The 19,917-nt window shown below is 41.3% G+C and overlaps 1 protein-coding gene across 1 annotated transcript; it reads left to right on the top strand.

Annotated features, from left to right (window-relative positions):
- Positions 1 to 7,897: 7,897 nt before the first annotated feature.
- LOC125347653 (vomeronasal type-2 receptor 116-like) lies at positions 7,898 to 19,795 on the top strand. Its single transcript, XM_048340640.1, has 7 exons — positions 7,898 to 8,101; positions 9,467 to 9,534; positions 13,029 to 13,314; positions 14,408 to 15,214; positions 16,481 to 16,708; positions 17,644 to 17,767; positions 18,873 to 19,795. The coding sequence occupies exons 1-7, from the start codon at positions 7,898 to 7,900 to the stop codon at positions 19,793 to 19,795; spliced, it is 2,640 nt and encodes an 879-aa protein (XP_048196597.1).
- Positions 19,796 to 19,917: the final 122 nt, after the last annotated feature.

Here is a 19,917-nt window from a genome sequence, read left to right as displayed (position 1 = left end):
GATAGATAATGCTTTACATATTCCCATGAGAATTGGGAGCAACTGGGAATATAGAACCAGGATATTCTATGCTCTAGAAAAGCCCACTAAAATATCAGAGATAAGCCAGATGCTGGTGGCCCATGCCTGTAATTCTAGCTACTGATGTAGCTGAGATCTGAGGATCACAGTTTGAAGCCAGACTGGGCATGTTGTGCCCAAGTCCAAGAAGACCACCAAGAAGACCACTGAGAGCCAGACATTCTGAAATGCAAAAGCAAGGCTTTATTTAGGCGAGCTGCAGCCCGGACCTTGTCCTACACTCCGACACAGTGGAGGTTAGGAGGAAGGCCATGAGCAGATTTTCACATGGGTATTTAAAGAAAAAAAAAACAGAAAGTTACATAAACCAGAAGTGCAAGCAGGCTTGGGGTGAGAGGACAAATCTGATTGGCTCGGGGCTAGGGGTTCTCTAAAGTTGGTCAGAGGACATTCCAGAGCAGTCATTGTAACTGAAACATTCCCAAACCGGTTGGGCCATCTGGGAAATGGGTTTTCATGGCCGGTTGGTTTCAGCACAAACATTCGCACACTTTTGTTCCTGGAATCTGTACAATTTCTGGCTAGTTTCACCATAAACAAGCCATTTTCCGGGTTTTATGTATGTGCTGGGTTATTCTTAGCTTAACACAAACAACAAGATGGTTGCAGCCTCAAGATGGAGTCATCGTAGTTCTTCAGGCACAAAAGTCTGTGAGATTTTTTTCTCCAATAAACTACTCAGGAATGCCATTGTGGCTCAAATGATAGAGTGCTAGCTTTGAGCAGAAGCCCAGATCTAGAGTTCAAGCACCAGGACTGGCAAAAAATAAACAGGGATATCCAGGTATCACTGGCTCCCACCTGTAATACTAACTATTCTGGAGGCTGAGACCTGAGGACTGTGATTTGAAACCAGCCCAGGCAGGAAGTTTGTGAGACACTAATCTCCAATTTTAGCAGAGAAAAACCTAGATGTAGTTGTGTGCCTCAAGCAACAGAGTGCCACCATCCTTAAATAAAAGAGTTAAGGAACAGATATCAGGCCTTTAGATCAAGCCAATACACACAAACAGAAACACAATCACACACACACACACACACACACACACACACACACACACACACACACGCACGCACACAATATACCAGGGAAATAGAATAGAAAGGGGAGAAAAGGACAAGAAGAAAGAGGAATTGGAAAAAGGGAAAATTTGTTTTTTGCTATCTCTTTTTGGCAATTGCATGGCATCTTGTGTAAACTAATTAAAGTAAACTAAATAAGTTTGGGATATAGTACCTTCAAAAACAGTTGAAGACTTTCTATTTATCTTGCAAGCTATGTCCTTTGCCATGCAGAAGCTCTGCAGTTTGATGCAATCCCATTTGTCCAACCTTCCTTTTATTTGTTGTGTTTCTGGGGCTTTCTTAAGAAAGTTTCGACTTGTGCCAAGGCACTTGATTGTTTGTCCTATTCCTTGTTTCAGTGTTTTCATGTTATCTGCTTTCTTTTTTAATTTATTCATTTCTTTATTGTCAAGTGATATACAGAGGAGTTACAATTTCATAAGTAAGGCATTTCATACATTTCTTACCCAACTAGTTAGCTCCTCCCAAAATTTCCCCCTTGTTCTGCCCTCCCAATTTCCCTCCGCCCATAATTTGTACAGTTGGTGTTACAGCACCTAGTTTTATAATATTGTTGTTGCATTGATTTGTCTTTTTGCATTTGCATTATCCTTTGTCTCTTGATTTTGACATTCCCTTTCCCTTCCCTAGTTCCAATACACGTATATACAATATTCAGAGTACCAAAATTAATTACATTGAATCTACTTCTATCTAGAAGTTGTGTTTTTTTTTTTACCTTTAACCTAATTTATTAGGACTGAGGGTGTAGTTTAGCAGGAGAGCATTCCCCAGCCTGTGTAAAAGTTAGTGAGACTCATCTCAAAAACAAGGCAAAAAGTAAAAGCACTGGAGGCAGTTCTAGGCAGAGTGATTGCCTAGAAAGCCCAACATCCTGAGTCCAACCTCCAGTACCACCAAAAGAAAACATTTATCCTATTAATATTTCAAAAACCTACTGGACACATACACAATGCATATCTATGGATTTTGGGGGGAGTAGGAAGGATTGAACTCTTGACTTTGTGCTTCCTAGCCAGGCACTCTAGCACCTGAGCCATACCTCCAGCCCTTATCTAGAAGTTTTGATCCATTTAGAATTGATCCTGATGCAGAATGAACCTTACTAAGTGAAGTGAACCAGACTCAAAGAAACATAGACTCTATGGTTTTCCTCATTGGTAATAATTAGTACACTTCTAGAATTGTTCTAGCAGAAGATCCAAAATAGCTCAATAGCTATGGACATATGAACACATAAGATGATGCTAAGACAAATGGACTCCAAGTTATGGATATAAGTTGTTTATCATTGTTGCTATTATTTTCAATGTACCATGTGAAATTATGCATTTTTTCCCTCATGTTTTTACCCCTGATGTCACTGTAACTAATTTTGGTATCTGGGTATTGTATATATGTTTATTGAAACTTCAGAAGGGAAGGGGCACATCAAACTGGAGAGACAAAAGGAAATGGTGAACCAATTAAACAGCAATACTTACAAAACTACAAGCTGTAACCCAAGTGTATAACATGGGGGAAGTGAACTAGGAATGGGGGAAGGTGAGAGAAAAATGAGGGAGGAAGTAATAAGTTTGATAGAAATGTACTCACTGCCTTACATATGAAACTGTAACCCCTCTGTATATCACTTTGAAAACAAAGAAGTAAATTAAAAATAAACAAACAAACAAAAACAACAGTTACAGATGTCTCCCAGTTGAGCCAGTCTTATCCTCTGACATCACTGAGAAACCAAAGAAGGGATTTCACTAGCAGGGCTACCACCATGATAGTGAAGTAGAGTGGGGGTTCGCTACAATGAAACGGGGTCCCCCAAGAGTCCACCACACCTATCATTCTAGTTAGAATTGACGCATGGATTTGGCGGGGCTCATATGATGCAAGCAGATATGCCTACTCATAGCCAGTTCCCTTGAAGCTCCCAGGCCTCAGGTGGTCAATCTACATAACTTATCATAATAAAGAGGGGGACACAGGTTCTCTTGAAGCTCCCAGGCCTCAAGTAGAAAATCTACATAACTTAACATAGTAAAGGGGAGCTTCCCTGAATAGGGTGGGGGAGGGCTTAGTGGAGATGGAGTTGGCTTCTGCTCTTATCTGAGCTGGAGTCAACCTGAAGTCCCTCCACAGCTATTGATGGCACTGAGCAGATCTGGCCTCCCTATTACATTCCCCCATTTTTTTCTTGTACATAAAAATCAAATCATTGATTTCTCTGAGAGCTTCTTGCCTGGACTGTAACATGGTTCCATCCACAGGTTTCTGGGGAGAGCAAGGATGATACAAGAGCCAGTCTGATGTGACTGCTGCTCTTAAGCTTATACCCAGAAAGAACCTGGTTATCTATGAGGTCCATCCCCAGGACAGCTACAGGTGTTTTCACCTGTTTTAAGTCTCCATCCAGTTACCTAGGTAACTGGCATACTTCCTCTGAGGTCGCACCCTAGTTCATCTGGACACTCTAATACACTTGGATATACCTCCCAATCCAAGCATTTCCTGGGAGTGACTCTGTAGCCTGCCACGCATGTTTTTCTTAATAGAACTCCTCAACTCCAGTTAACTTAGAGGAGTGGGAAGGTTACCACAGGAAGAATATCTCCCCAATATCTTAGCTCTACTACCCACTATCACAGATGACTGGCAAGTTCCTGCGCAGTAGATAGACATGGGCATTTAGAAAGGCATGCTTACAAACTATTCTTTTAGGACCTCCCAGCTCCAGTTAACTTTTGAAAGGCCAAACACAGGTGACTCTGAGATCTGACACTGTCTCTGCCATCCAAGCAGTGGCTTGCTGCCTCTGGATGCTCCATTTGTCCCAGGAGTGACTTTTCCACTCGGAGGTAAATGCACCTTTGGCATTTCTCTTGGTCCGTCCCTGGACTTGGACTCAGGGCTTGAGTACTGTCCCTCAGCTCTCCAGCTCAAGACTAGCACTCTACCACTTTGAGCCTCAAAGCAACTCACAGCTCTGTTCCCAGCACTCTGTTGGCTGAGTAGAGACGAAGACTCTCACAGGGACCTTTCTCTGCCCGGGCTGGCTTCGAACCGCAGATTTCAGATCAGTGAGTCTTACGAGAGGCCACTTTACTCCAATTAAGGCAACAAGGTGGTCCACACAGAAATAGTTTTTAGTATGCTCTTACCTGGAACTTGTTAAGGAATCACCTGTCCTCTGTGGGTCTGTTGAAAACTGTTACAAAATGCCTATAGACAGACTGGAAATGCATTTTTGATCTCAAAGTCTTTTTCTCAGCTCCTCTTTTGACAATGCAATAAACCTCCAAAAATTTGGTAATGCTCAAACTCTGAGTTTAAACTTAAACTTGCCCATTTTTACTCTTTATCAAAGTCACAAGAACATTACTAGTTCAAATGTTTTACAAATGTCCATTTTAGTGGGTCATCACCAGATTGCACCACCTTCCACTTGTCCTCCTTGGTCAGGTTAGCTGCTTTGACGTGGGAAGCGTGGATCCACGTCTTTAGGCCATCTACCTTGACAGCAGTAGGAGTGGTCAGGACTACAGTGTATGGGCCTTTCCAGCGAGGCTCCAAGGACTCAGTCTTATGTCGCCTTACCCACACTACCTGTCCTGGCACAAATGGGTGTAAGGCTGGGGCATCCTTAGGCAGCTCCTCATGAGCAACTTTGATCTGGGAGTAAAGTTCATTTTGGACTCTCTGCAGGGCCTGTAAGGACTGTAACAAATGTTGGTTAGACAGTTCAGCTATGGCTTCAGAACCAAGTTTAGGGTATAAGGGAGGAGGCCTCCCAAACATTATCTCATAAGGTGTGATGCCTCTTAAAGTATGGTGTACAGCGTACCTGCAGAAGGGCAAATAGTAGGAGGGCCGTCCAGTTTTCGCCAGTCTCAAGGGTCAATTTGGTTAAGGTCTCCTTTAGAGTTCTATTCATCCTCTCTACCTGACCTGAACTTTGGGGGTGATAGGCACAATGTAATTTCCAATTAATCCCCAATGACTTACCCAAAAGCTGGGTTACCTGAGAGATGAAAGCAGGGCCATTGTCTGAGCCTATGGCCACTGGGAGTCCAAACCTGGGAATTATCTCCTCTAGCAGTTTCTTTGTTACAGTCTGTGCTGTTTCCCAGTTGGTTGGGAAAGCTTCTGTCCATCCTGAAAAGGTGTCTACAAAAACTAGCAGATACTTACATCCATACTTGCCTGGTTTTACCTCAATGAAGTCTACCTCCCAATAGGCTCCTGGCACCGTTCCTCTTTCCCTCCTTCCTTTGACAGCTACTCCATTAGCAGCATTTGTCCTCTGGCATGACACACACCGGCTGGTAATATCTTCTAGCATTTTGTCCATTTCAGGTATATAGTAGAACCGGTGGATTAATTCCGCTATCTTGCTCCTTCCTAGATGGGTTCCTTGGTGTATTTGCTTAATGAGAGTCTGTCCCAATGCTCGTGGAAGAATAATTCTTCTGCTGTGAGTCTGTTTCCAGTTTCCCTTTTCACTTACATTGTGAAGAGACTGGAGAACCTTTTGATCTTCAGAAGAATACTGGGGCTCCTCTGAGAGGGCTGGCGTCGGGAGAAGGGCTAATGCCATCAGGCCTCTATCTCTTGTAGCCACTTCCCATGCAGCCTCATCCGCTCTCCGGTTCCCCTTTGCTTCCTCTGAGTTTCCCTTCTGATGTCCTTGGCAGTGCATTACAGCGACTGCCTTTGGCAACCATATGGCCTGAAGTAGGCCTAATATCTGTTCTTTGTTTTTGATGGTTTTGCCTTCTGCGGTCAGCAGCTCGCATTCCTTGTAAATGGCCCCGTGTACATGTACAGTGGCAAATGCATACCTGCTGTCCGTATAGATGTTGACCTTCTTGTCCTTTCCCAGCGTCAGAGCTTGGGTTAGGCAATGAGCTCAGCTTTTTGCGTTGAGGTGCTCACTGGTAACGGCTCGGCCCAGATGACCTGGTCCCCTTCCACGACCGCTGCTCCCGCTAGCCCACTCCGTCCATCACGTAGCTGCTCCCATCGGTGAACATTGTCTTTTCTGCGTCCGGTAGCGGGACGTCTGTGAGGTCTGGTCGAATGCTATGGACATGGGCCACAAGCTCTGCACAGTCGTGCAGCACTGTCTGATCAGTGTCTGGCAGCAGGGTAGCATTGTTGAGGGCTGTGGAAGCTCGGAAAGTCACTTTAGGCTGATTGAGCAACAGGGCCTGTTACTGTGTTAGCCTGGCATTGGACATCCACTGGTCCAGGGAGCTTGCAACAAGTTCTCAACCGCATGCAGAGTCGTTACCACTAGGTCCTGCCCCAATGTTAGCTTGTTAGAGTCTTTGACCAGCTGAGCTGTTGCTGCAATCATCCTAAGGCAAGTAGGCCATCCTGATACAACAGGATCCAATTTTTTAGATAAGTAGGCCACTGACCAATACCAGGGTCCTAACTTCTGAGTTAGCATGCCTTTTCCCACTCCAGCCTTTTCATCCATGAATAGGTGGAAAGGTTTGTGGATATCTGGAATGGCCAGGGCTGGAGCTGAGACTAGCTGCTTTTTAAGGGTCTGGAACACCCTTTCCTCTTCTTCTGTCCATCTAATATTTTCTCCTGGCCCTTTGGTAATCTCATATAAGGGCTGTGCTACTTCAGCAAACCCCAAAATCCAGAGTCTACAGTACCCCACAGTTCCCAAGAATTCCCTTACTTGTCTCTTAGTCTTGGGAGTGGAGATCTATAGTACAGTAAGCATCAAGAAGCCTTTCTAAATAGGCTGCTGGGGACTCATCCATTCCCTGTCTTACTTCCCCAACCTTAGACAAATTTATAGGGCATTTTCTAGCAGCCCGGAGACCACCCAGAATAGTCTGGTGATAAACCTTTAGCCGCTCCCTACCTGCCAACGAATTCGGGTTCCAGTCCGGATTCCAGGAGGGCAGGGCTTCCTCTATCTCAAGGGGGTCTTCTGATGGCCTGCCGTTGTTTCCTGGGACCAGCTTCTTGGCTTTCCGGAGAATCCTGTCTTTCTCCTCAGTGGTGAAGAGGACGTCCAGGAGTTGCTGAATATCGGCCCAGGTGGGTCGGATGAATCACAAAGAAAGTTTCTAACAAAGAGGTTAGTGCCTGAGGCTTCTTTGAGAAGGGAGGGTTCTGTTGTTTCCAATTTAATAGATCATTAGAAGCGAAGGGGACAGGAACCTCATAAGGGTGAACCTGACCCTCTTCACGGGGTCCCATATTTTCCTGTAAAACACATCTGATAACAACAATAAGCAAAAGCAAAAGCAAGAACAGACACAGGTCGAGGAGCAGTTCCTCGGTGGATTTTGCTCATCCCATGCTTCCCTGTAGAGAAAAGTCAATCACAGCACTAGCAAGCAGGAGTAGAAGTGTGAACAGACACAGACAAGACCATGTGCAGAACCAGGTCAGAATTGCTGATTTTTTTACAAAATTTATACATGTCCTTTCCAATGAGGACTTCCAGAAGGGAGTCAAGGTGTCCCTCGACCACCCCAGCCTTAGAGAGCTCTGCCGCGTCCAGCTTCTCTCTGTCTTAGGCCTACAGACGGTGCACCTTCAGATTCAGACGGGCCCACTCGGCAGCCCCACAGACGGCCTTCAAGGCCAGTGCACTCATGCAGACGGCCTTCACGGCCAGTGCACTCTTACAGACGGGCCCACTTGGCAGCCCCACAGACGGCCTTCACTGCCAGTGCACTCATGCAGACGGCCTTTACGAACAATGCACTCTTGCAGACGGCCCACTCGGCAGCCCCTTTACGAATGGGCCCACTTCAGCGGCCCTAAAAACGGGCCTGCTCAGGCAGCCCTACAGAAGGTGCACTCCCCGGCACCTTTACAGGGGGGGCCCACTCGGCAGCCCCTTTACGAATGGGCCCACTTCGGAGGCCCTAAAAACGGACCTGCTCAGGCAGCCCTACAGAAGGTGCACTCCCCGGCACCTTTATGGGGGGGGGGGGGGGGCGCCAAACGGCAGCTCCTTTATGAATGGGCCCACTTTGGCGGCCCTAAAGACGGGCCTGCTCAGGCAGCCCTACACATACCTCGTACCTCTGGAGGTTCCTTTTCTTCACCTGGGCATCTTCCCCAACAAAATATTGTGGTTAAGGCCTCTTCCCAGCCAATGCACCAATATGAAGTAGAGTGGGGGTTCACTACAATGAAACGGGGTCCCCCCAAGAGTCCACCACACAGTCTCCAGCTACAAGATGACAAAAAAACAGTTTTATTGGGGAAGTAAAAAGTGAACAAAAAGTGAACCGACCGGCCTTGGTCGCAGCCCAGACTCAGGAGCTGAAACTGCCGACCACGAGTGCAAGGTCAGGGCCCAGACTCGGGAGCTGGAGCCGCCCGCACATGTGCAGCCCAGACTCGGGAGCTGGGACTGCGCGTCCATGTGGCCTGCCAGCCTGGTTATAAGGCAAACATCACAGACAAACTTGTCACACACAGGTGACCAATGAAGATACAATACTTACAGAGCATGCTAGGTCGCACCCAGGTGGCCAATAGAGTTACAGTCTATCTCATAATATTTATTTGAACTAACCTATCATTCTAGTTAGAATTGATGCATGGATTTGGCGGGGCTCATATGATGCAGGCAGATATGCCTACTCATAGCAGGTTCCCTTGAAGCTCCCAGGCCTCAGGTGGTCAATCTACATAACTTATCATAATAAAGAGGGGGACACAGGTTCTCTTGAAGCTCCCAGGCCTCAGGTAGAAAATCTACATAACTTAACACAGTAAAGGGGAGCTTCCCTGAATAGGGTGGGGGAGGGTTAGTGGAGATGGAGTTGGCTTCTGCTCTTATCTGAGCTGGAGTCAACCTGAAGTCCCTCCACAGCTATTGATGGCACTGGGCAGATCTGGCCTCCCTATTACAGATAGAAGTGACATTAACCAACAACAGCTTCTATTTAGTGAAATTTATTAGTGCCAGGCCACAGTTTACCTTCCTGGTATTATTAATTACTGGTTACTTAAGGACTAGACTGCAGTGATTCTTTTTTCTTTTTTTTTTTAGTTTTTTTTAAAATTTTTTATTATAAAACTGATGTACAGAGAGGTTACAGTTTCATACGTTAGGCATTGGATACATTTCTTGTACTGTTTGCTACCTTGTCCTTCATACCCCCCTCCCCCCTCCCCCTTTCCCCACCTGAGGTGTTCAGTTCGCTTACACCATACAGTTTTGCAAGTATTGCTTTTGTTGTTGTTTCTCTTAATTTACCCTTTGTCTCTCAATTTTGGTATTCCTTCTCAATTTCCTAATTCTAATACCTAGACTGCAGTGATTCTTTGTAAGAGAAAGGAAGCTTATAGAGGCAAAGAGACTGGTCAAGATGAAAATCAGTACTGGGTTATAAAATCAAGCTACTTCATACGTAGTTCAAACTTAAATCCCAATCTATGCAGTGTTTTATAAAGAAGTTAATATCAAGGATTATATCCAGAATGGGATTCACCATAGCAGAGCAGGTACCACAAAGATATTCCTTAAAGTTTAATCAGTAAAGATAAATATATAAATGAATATAAAAATTAATAAGTAAAAATATGATAAAATCTATGAGTTGCTTAGGAAAGGCAAAATATATTTGTTTATAAAAGCAAAATGAAAGTAACGCACACCAATAGCCCCCTCATCAAGTGGGCTAAAGACTTACAAAGAAACTTCTCTAATGAGGAAATGAGAAGGGCCAAGAGACATATGAAAAAATGCTCTACATCACTGGCCATAAAGGAAATGCAAATCAAAACAACATTGAGATTCCATCTCACCCCAGCAAGAATGTCATATATCAAGAAAACTAATAATAACAATTGTTGGAGGGGATTGTTAGGTTTTTAAAGTAGGTAGCCGGTAAAGGAGAATGCCACGCGGTATCCTAACAGGGATGTGGCCAAAAGGGAACCCTACTCCATTGTTGGTGGGAATGTAAACTGGTTCAGCCACTCTGGCAAGCAGTATGGAGATTCCTCAGAAGGTTAAATATAGAACTCGCCTATGACCCAGCAGCCCCACTTTTGGGTATCTATCCAAAAGCCCACAAACAAAATCACAGTAATGCCACCAGCACAACAATGTTCAGCGCAGCACAATTTGTCATAGCGAGAATCTGGAACCAACCCAGATGCCCCTCAGTAGACGAATGGATCAGGAAAATGTGGTACATATACACAATGGAATTTTATGCCTCTATCAGAAAGAATGACATTGTTCCATTTGTAAGGAAATGGAAGGACTTGGAAAAAGTTATACTAAGTGAAGTGAGCCAGACCCAAAGAAACATGGACTCTATGGTCTCCCTTATTGGGAATAATTAGTACAGGTTTAGGCAAGTCATAGCAGAGCATCACAAGGCCCAATAGCTATACCCTTATGAACACATAAGATGATGCTAAGTGAAATGAACTCCATGTTATGGAAACAATTGTTATATCACAGTTGTTACTACTTTCAACGTCCTATGTGTATCTGTAGCTTCTATTATTGATGATGTTCTTGTATCACCTTCCTGTGGTTGTACCTACACTATCTCTGTAATCTTATCTGAGTATATTGGAAACCGTGTTTACTGGTATTAGAAGTAGGAAATTCAAAGGGAATACCAAATTTGAGAGACACAGGGTAAAAAAAGAGAAACAACTACAAAAGCAATACTTGCAAAACTGTTTGGTGTAAGTGAACTGAACACCTCCGGGGGTGGGGGAAGGGAAAGGGGAGGGAGGGAGGGGGGTATGAGGGACAAGGTAACAAACAGTACAAGAAAGGTATCCAATGCCTAACGTATGAAACTGTAACCTCTCTGTACATCAGTTTGATAATAAAAATTTGAGAAGAAAAAAAAAGAAAGTAACGCACAGAGTGAAATCCATCTATCTTTCGGGCAGAGGTAGATAGGTAGGCCATAAGAAAGTAACTACTTAAAAGGCTTATTTCTAGCCTGCAAACCAGTGCCTCACGCCTTTAATCTTAGCTCTTCCAGAGTTGAGGATCATGGTTCAAAACCACTCTAGGTAGGTAGGTTCAAGAGACTCTTACTGCTGTTCAACTACAAAAAATAAGGCCAGAAATGGAGCTGTAGCTCAAGTGGTAGGGTGTCATCCTTGAATGAAAGAGCCAAACATGAGTACAAGACCCTGAGTTCAAGTCCCAGTACTGAGACATACACACAAAAAGGAAAATAGAAGCATATTGTGACATAATTTGCACAATTTCTCTCAAAATAACATAAATATATCCATTACACTCAATTGGTATGTATCAAACATCCTATCAAAAAGGCAATATAGAAGTGAGGTTCTTGGACAGACTCATCTTTCCACTAACAAGTCTCCCTTCCGCCAAGCAAGAAAAACATTTGGTAGAGGAAGCCCTTGTAAAGAGAGCACAATTGAATTTTGAGTAGCAATAAAACAATCTTCACAAGAGCTGGTTCTATGATGTTCCCTTCAACTCTTGGTGCATCAAAGTATGAAATGCTATTTTACATGCATTTCCACACACTGTGATCTGCCAATCCAGCTGGCAGTGAAAAGGGAGTCCTGAATTGGGGGGGGGGGGGGGGGGGGGGCAAGGATTAAGGAAAAGGAAAAATACAAGACAAAAAAAAAAAAAGACAAGAGGCAAAGATGGGGTATGGGAGGTCTGCAGCCTCAGATTGTAACTCAAAGACTGCAGCCCAGTTTATTCTTAACTTCCAGTTTATATGCAGTTTTGGAACCAGGGAATAGCATAGGGTTGCTAAAATTCAAGAACACAGAGAGGCTTTGAAGTTTGCAACATCTGATTACAGTAAATACAGGATGAGGTCGATTAACATAGGAATGTACTCCAGCAGACATAGCAAGGCGGACATAGCAAAGCAATTCCAGATAGTGGCTGTGAACAAATGCTAGCAAACAAATGTCCTTGCATCTAGCATATCCTGGTGATAACAACACAGCCAGAGGTCAGAAGGAATTTAGCTGCAAGTTTGGCTCCCGACACTGTGAAAGTAGCTTTGGGAAGATTTGTTGAGTAACTTGATGACCTAACAGTTCATGAATTACTGTGGCTTGTCTTTCTGCCCTGCTGCTGTAAAGACAGGTGTTCTGGAGCATTCTCCAGAAACAGAAGATTGCCAAATGAACATAGAAAGTATTAATTTCAAGGAACTTACAAATATAATATGTAAAAGAGCATATATCTAATAATGCTATACAGTATACATATATTTTATGCATATGATAATTTTCAAGTATTTATAATGACTTGGAATACATTAAAATACATCCAAACTACACTACATACTAAAATACAGTGAAATATACTACAGTATATTATTTAATATTAATTATACTGTCATGTTCCATTATTTAATATGCAATGTTAAAATGTCATAGGTAAAATATTTCAAATTCCTTAAATATTAACAAATATTTGTACATTTAAGTGTATACATTATATTTTTGTACTTGCTTTATATATTTTATAGTACATAGTAAGCTTATATAAGTCAAGTATACATTTTGATAATTACATATTTATTTACTTATTTATATTTATTTATTTTGTAGTGGTACCTGGGCTTCAATTAAGGATATCAAGCTCTTGCTTAGATTTTTTTGCTCAAGGCTATGTGTCTAGCATTTGAGCCATACTTCAACTTCGGGTGTTTTGATGGTTAATTGGATATAAGAATCTCAAAGAAATGAACTTGGCCTGTCTTCCAACCATAATTCTCAGATCTCAACCTCCACAGTAGGTAGGATTACAGGTGTGAGCCACGAGCATCGAGGGGATAATTACATCAAAGTTATAAATTTTGAAAAGTGATTCAATTTCTATGCTCATTATTCAGGATCTTCAAGGATTACCAGTTCATTTTGACCTTGGCTTTTGCTGTTGAGGAGATCAACAAAAACCCTTTTCTTTTACACAACTTGACTCTGGGATTTGATGTCTATGATGTTCAATTCGGAGGTTGGATAATGTTTACGAAGCCCTTCCTTTGGCTCTTTGGGAAGTACAGGATTCCAAACTACTTCTGTAGGACAGAGAGCAAGACTATGGCAGTACTTACAGGACCATCAGCAGTGACATCTTACAATATTGGGACATTGCTGGAACTGTACAAATTTCCACAGGTGAGCATGAGAGATGTGAAAATATATAAAAATGTCTCATTTAGTGCAATGTCAGGTGCTAGAAGAGAATGATAAGAGGCTGGATTTATGAACCTCTCAAATTTTGTGGTTTCAAAAAGGAAGTACTCAAAGGTATTTCCACTGTTTTGAAAATGAAATGGAAGAGTTTGAGCAGACAAATGGATAATTGTTTCAATAATTATCAATAATTTTCTTTAATAAATCAGAAAATGGAAAATGACTTTGTAGTGTGAAGATATGTTGATCAGGGTACTGATGGCTCACACCTGTAATCCTAGTTACTTGGGAAACTTGCGTCTCCAATGAACCAGCAGAAAGTAAAAGTGAATGTGTGGCTCAAGTGGTAGAGCACAAGTCTTGAGGGAAAAAGTCAATGTAGTGCAAGAAGCCATAAGTTGTGACCCTTTACTGGAATGCACTTACACACACGTGCACTCACACACACATGCAGAGGAAAGCTGTTATGTTGAATGAATTAAATCAGGCTCAGAATGACAAGGTGTAAATGTGTCTTCTCATATGTGAAAGTTAGATCTAAAATATTAATATGAAATATGAAACAAATATGTAATAGTAACATGACCATTTACATGCATAAATGATCTATCTGACTAAACTATGGTATACTTGGTGGTGTAATTTCAGATCTACAATACAAAACCCGAACCCCAGAAAAATGAAGCATACCTTGTCATAGGGTGTCTGGTCATAGGCGAATGAGTAGGGAATGGATGGATGGTTAAAACAACATAATACTAATATTATGTTGTATTATATTATATGTGTTAAACATCATATATGTATTAGGCATACATATATGATGATTGAACTAGGAAAGTTGGGAAGTGGGTGGGGTTAATATAGCTGTGAAGAGTTAATGGAATTAGTGGCAAAGATAAAGAGACATTTAATGAAAAATTTTATATGTTGAGCAACTATTAAAATGAATATTTTCAAGAGCTATAGGAAAACTAGATTCTGCCAACTTCAACTAGGTCTTAATATAATTCAAATTGAAATTGTGATGCATGGCAATATTCTAATTCATGGAGCATCCAATTTTTCCCTTTAGTTTACCATTGGGACTTTTGATTATGCCCTGAATGACCATAACAAGTTTCCTGCTCTCTATCAGATGGCCTCAAAGGACACATCAATAGGCATTGCCATGGTCTCACTACTGCTTCATTTCAGTTGGAGCTGGGTGGGATTGTTGACCTCAAAAGATGAGAATGTTTTGTGGATTCTTGCTGAAGTTAAAGAGGAGATGATCAAGAACAGAATTTGTGTAGCCTACGAGCTAGTGTTCTCAAGCCAAGATTTGGGACATTTACAAAATATCATGAGAATTTATAATGAGATGAATAAATCTTCAGCAAGTGTCCTCGTCATATATGGTGATAATGATTTACTAAAAGTTTTAAGGACGATTACTGAGCAAATTTTCATTCAAGGAAAAGTTTTTATCATGAATTCAGAGTGGGATTTCACCCTGAAAAGGAGATATTTCATGCTAGGCTCATTGCACGTACCGTTTATTTTTAGACACCATCATGTAGATGTTTCTGGATTCACAGATTTTGTCAAGGCAGTTAATCCATCCAAATACCCAGAAGACTTTTTCCTAGCGCGGCTGTGGTTTCTTTCTTTCAATTGCTCAGATCCTGAGTCTGACTGTGTAACATGGGACAACTGTCCTCATGATTCCTCCTTGGATTGGCTGCATGGGCACATTTTTGACATGGCCATGTCTGGAGACAGTTACAATATCTACAATGCTGTGTATGCTGTGGCCCATGCTCTCCATGAGCTGCTCCTTCATCAAACAGAAATTCAAACAATTGGAAATAGAAAGGGAACAGGGATTTTTCCTGCACAGGTAATTTCTTATGTTAGAAAATGTACCATGAGGAACGAATGTCACATGCAAGAGGGGGTTCTTGGCATATGAAATTAAATATTTCTGGGCTGGGAATATGGCCTAGTGGTAAAGTACTTACTTGCCTTGTATACATGAAGCCCTGGGTTCAATTCCTCAGCATCACATATATAGAAAAAAAAAGAAATTAAATATTTCTTCTTACATGAATATATGCTGTGTGTGTGGATGTGTGTACACATTTATATATGTGTTTGTATTCATATGCCATACAAATTTTGATTTCTGATATTAATGTAAATGTATATTTCAGTATTTAAAGTAATTTTCACAAATGTTAAGCACTTTCCTTTCTATTAATAAAAACTTCTGTACGTACAAAATTGAATAAATGCAAATTAATATTAAAATTAAGTATTTCAAGTGCTTTTCAAAACTCTAGCAAGTTCTTTAAGTTTAAAATTCTTTGAGGTACTCCAGACATGTGTTCATGTTCTCTTAAGGAAACAACAGAACAGTAACAAGGATACAATATATGCCATATTTCTATATATTATTTTTGTCTCTCCAAGGACTTGAACTCAGGGCCTTGGCAATGTTCCTGAGTCTATTTGTGCTCAAGGCTTGCGCTCAACCACTTAAGCACATCACTAATTCCAGATTCTTCTGAATACTTTATTGGAGAAAAGTTTCTCACACTTTTCTTCCCTAGCTAGCTTCAAAACATGATCCTCTGCTCTGTGCATCTTTACTACCTTGGATTACATTCTTGAGCCACCACTGGGGATATTGCTATGAATTCCTATAGTTACTGCGAACCTCAACGTGTTCATACCTAGTGTTTGGAAAACTATCAATTCAGCTTTTCCCTACCAGTTACTTCAGTCATAGCAAAGGATGGCCTGCTAAACCAATTTATCCATATTTTTCATAAGTACATGGTTTCATCCAACTTTGGCATTACAAACTTAGCAAGCTCAAACTATAGATAATTATAAAAATAGTGGCTGTGGCAAGCTATAGCAAAATGGTTTCCCTTAAAGTGAAAAGCATTCTAGTCCTTTAAAGAGTGATCAGGAAAGATTACTTTCCAAAAATATTACTTTTATTCCTCCATACATTTTGTTCTGGGATACTTCCTTAGGTGTCTGTGCTATTCTTGAATTCAGAATCACAGACTAAAGGTAATCAAGAGCTTTTCTCAGTTCAGGTCTTTGGTCTTAACCCTGGTATGTATTTCACTATAAGATGATGTCTGTCTTTTAGCTGCACCCTTTTCTGAAGAACATTCAGTTTCACAGTTCTACTGGAGACCAAGTGATTTTGGATGAGAAAAAGAAATTGCATCCAGAGTATGACATTCTGAATATTTGGAATTTTCCAGAAGGTCTTGAACTTACTGTGAAAATAGGAAAGTTTTCTCCATATTCTCTACATGGCAATCAACTGTCTTTATCTAAAGATATGGTGGAGTGGTCCATTGGAGTTACAGAGGTGGGTTGGAACTAATCCTAATAAGTTTAAGAATACCCAAATAAGCAAAGTCTCCCTTTCAATTTATATCTGCCTGAGTGCCAGTAACTTTGTCTCATCATCCTAGTGACTGACATAGCTGAGATCTGAATATCATGATTTAAATCAGCATAAACAGGGAAGTCTGTTATCTCCAATTAACCAGAAAAAATCTGGAGTAAAGCTATGATTCAAGTAGCTGTTAACGTTGAGCAAAACAGCTTGAATCCAGAACTTGAGCTAACTCCCCAGGATCAGAATTAAAACAGTTAAATGGCTTTCTAAATGTTGCTTTAGAAGATTGTCAGAAAATATAAATTATATTCTTCTCACTGGGTTTCTAACACAGCAAAAAAGTACTTGATGAGTGAATCAATAAGTACTTTTTTTTGGTTTGGATGTTCATTTTTCTCCTTTCTGTGGTGGTACATTCAATTGCTAATTAAGCTGCTACTTAACCATCTTTTGTGAAAGAAGTCCTTGAAGGCAGCTGTGAGAGAAGATTCTCACCTCCTGGCTACTGAAAAACAAAGAGGAAGATGCCATATGCCTGGTGTTCACATAACACTATAAAAAGGAGGTTTCCTTTCTTACTCATGTCACAGATGAGTAAGAGACAAGCTATAAGGATATAAGTTCAAAGAAATCCCATATGGCAGTTCACTATGAATTACTTTCTCACCACTGGTTTCCATCTTTTAAAAATCCTATACTTTGCGATAATTCAAGAGACTAGAAATCAAGGTTGCACCACATAAGCCTTTTGGAATCATGAAATATATAACTGAATTAAATCAATCAACTGCAATTACTTGCATAGTAACCATGTTTAAAGATCCCATCATTTAAACAATGGATATTTTGGAGCGTTAAGTGTAAGTCACAACAGTTACTAACACAGTCCTGATTTTCCTCAGACTCCTCACTCTGTCTGCACTGAGAGTTGTGTTCCTGGATTCAGGAAGTCTCCTCAGGAGGGAAAAGCTGCCTGTTGCTTTGATTGTACCCTTTGCTCAGAGAATGAGATTGCTAATGGAACAGGTAAGCCCATAACTTGAAGAAACTCTTGCTCTCTCCCAAATTTTCCTCAATCCAAACCAAAAAAAAAAATGTGTATTAGGATTACAAAGGCCATTTTCTTCTCTCTGTGAATAATTTAGATTTGACAGGTATTGCTAGTTGCAATATGATACATCATGGCAAAGTTATCTCCAGGAATCTTTCTTATCACTAATCATTAGGACAAGGGTAAACTCTAACATGAAATTAAACATAAGTCTTACTAAGGAAAGTGTTCATCTCAAAGGTTATATTTTACCCACACAGAAAACAGTTCTGGCATACCTTTACTTCTCATTGCCCAGAACTGGTCTTGTAACAAGGCATGTAATCAGAAAGGTGGATTCCATTTTAGAAGTAAGCATGACTATAGAGTGTCCAGGAGTGGACAATGAGTTCCTACAATGTCACAAGTGAGTAGATGAGACAAATGCAATGAGATGAACTCATGAATAATATGCCACAAGGATGAATTAATGTTTTACAGAGAAATGTAGGAAAGTGTAAACCACATAATTACAATTTTCAATAGAATTGAAGAATTGTGCAAAATTCTGTTATTAAGAGTTACAAAAAAGTATAGAAAATTTTGATTAGAATATTAAAATACCACAACTGTCACATTGTCAAGGCATGTGATAAACACTGCAGGAAAAAATTGAAGAAAGCCTGAATAAATAAGAAGATGGAAATGGGAGGCACTTGTGGCTTAGAAAAGAAACATATACTTTTCTTTTTTAATTGATTTGTTCATTGTCATATGTAAGGCAGTGAGTACACTTCTTAACAAACTTGTTACATGCTCTCTCATTTTTCTCCTGCTTATTCCCCTCCCTAGTTCCTTTCCCTCCTCCTCCAATTTGTACAGTTGGTTTACAGTATGTAGTTTTGTAAGTATGGCCATTGAATTCATTCATCTTTTAACCTTTGTCTCTCCATTTTGATATTCCCCTTCTCTTGACTACTTTTTATTTATGATAGTAAATACTGGTATTTGAAGATTACACCTAAGTGAACAATTTCCTAAATTCTGTGAAGGAAAAGAATTTCATAACAAGGTCTAATGGTAATGTACATTTTTCACTAGATATGGACCAGTGTGTCAAGTGTCCAGATCATCAGTATGCCAACTTAGAGAGAAATCAGTGCCTTCTGAGAGCTGCAAGCTTCCTGGCATTTGGAGATCCCTTAGGCATGGCTCTGGCCTGCATGGCTCTTTGCTTCTCTATGCTAACTACTGTTGTGCTTGGGATATTTGTGAAACACCAAGACACTGCCATTGTCAAGGCCAATAACAGGGCTCTCAGCTACAACTTGCTCATCTCCCTCATCTTCTGTTTCCTTTGTTCCTTGCTTTTTCTTGGACGTCCTAACACAGTCACCTGCATCCTGCAGCAGATCACGTTTGGGGTTGTCTTCACTGTGGCTGTTTCCACAGTGTTGGCCAAAACGGTGACTGTCGTTCTTGCTTTCAAGGCCACTTCTCCAGGGAGAATGATGAGGTGGCTGCTGGTATCGGGGGCTCCAAAATTCATCATCCCCATCTGCACCCTCATCCAAGTGACTCTATGTGGACTCTGGCTGGGAACCTCTCCTCCCTTCATTGACACAGATACACACTCTGAACATGGCCACATCATCATCCTGTGCAATAAGGGCTCCCTCACTGCCTTCTACTGTGTCCTAGCATACCTGGGCTCCCTGGCCCTGGCCAGCTTTACTGTAGCCTTTCTGGCCAGGAACCTGCCTGACACCTTCAATGAGGCCAAGTTCCTCACATTTAGCATGCTAGTGTTCTGCAGTGTGTGGGTCACCTTCCTGCCTGTCTACCACAGTGCCAAGGGAAAGGTGATGGTGGCTGTGGAGGTCTTCTCCATCTTGGCCTCTGGTGTAGGGCTCCTGGGTTGCATTTTTGCCCCAAAGTGCTACATCATTTTCTTCATGACAAATAAAAATTCTCTGCATGGTTTTGTGGTTAAACAACATAGTAGGAGAAATATGCATTCTTAAGATTAAACTCTCTGGTTTGATTAGTATATACAAAGTCTAATCTAAGTCCACAAGTATTTAGATTACACTTCGTGTAATATTATGGGATTTTTACGATGGATAAGAACCTATTGTGCATTTTG

The sequence above is a fragment of the Perognathus longimembris genome, chromosome 3 (genome assembly GCF_023159225.1).
Source record: "Perognathus longimembris pacificus isolate PPM17 chromosome 3, ASM2315922v1, whole genome shotgun sequence".
Lineage (NCBI taxonomy): Eukaryota > Metazoa > Chordata > Mammalia > Rodentia > Heteromyidae > Perognathus > Perognathus longimembris.
The sequence above is the reverse complement of the archived record's forward strand: the minus strand, read 5'-3'. Positions and strand labels throughout refer to the sequence as shown.

Bases quoted from the DNA above. Each gene is read 5' to 3' on its own strand.
- LOC125347653 (XM_048340640.1), top strand. From the start codon at position 7,898: ATGCACTCTTGCAGACGGCCCACTCGGCAGCCCCTTTACGAATGGGCC. The intron at 9,535-13,028 runs GTACTGGGTTAT...CTCATTATTCAG, and splicing joins ACTGGTCAAGATGAAAATCA to GATCTTCAAGGATTACCAGT. The intron at 17,768-18,872 runs GTAAGCCCATAA...ATTTTTCACTAG, and splicing joins TGAGATTGCTAATGGAACAG to ATATGGACCAGTGTGTCAAG.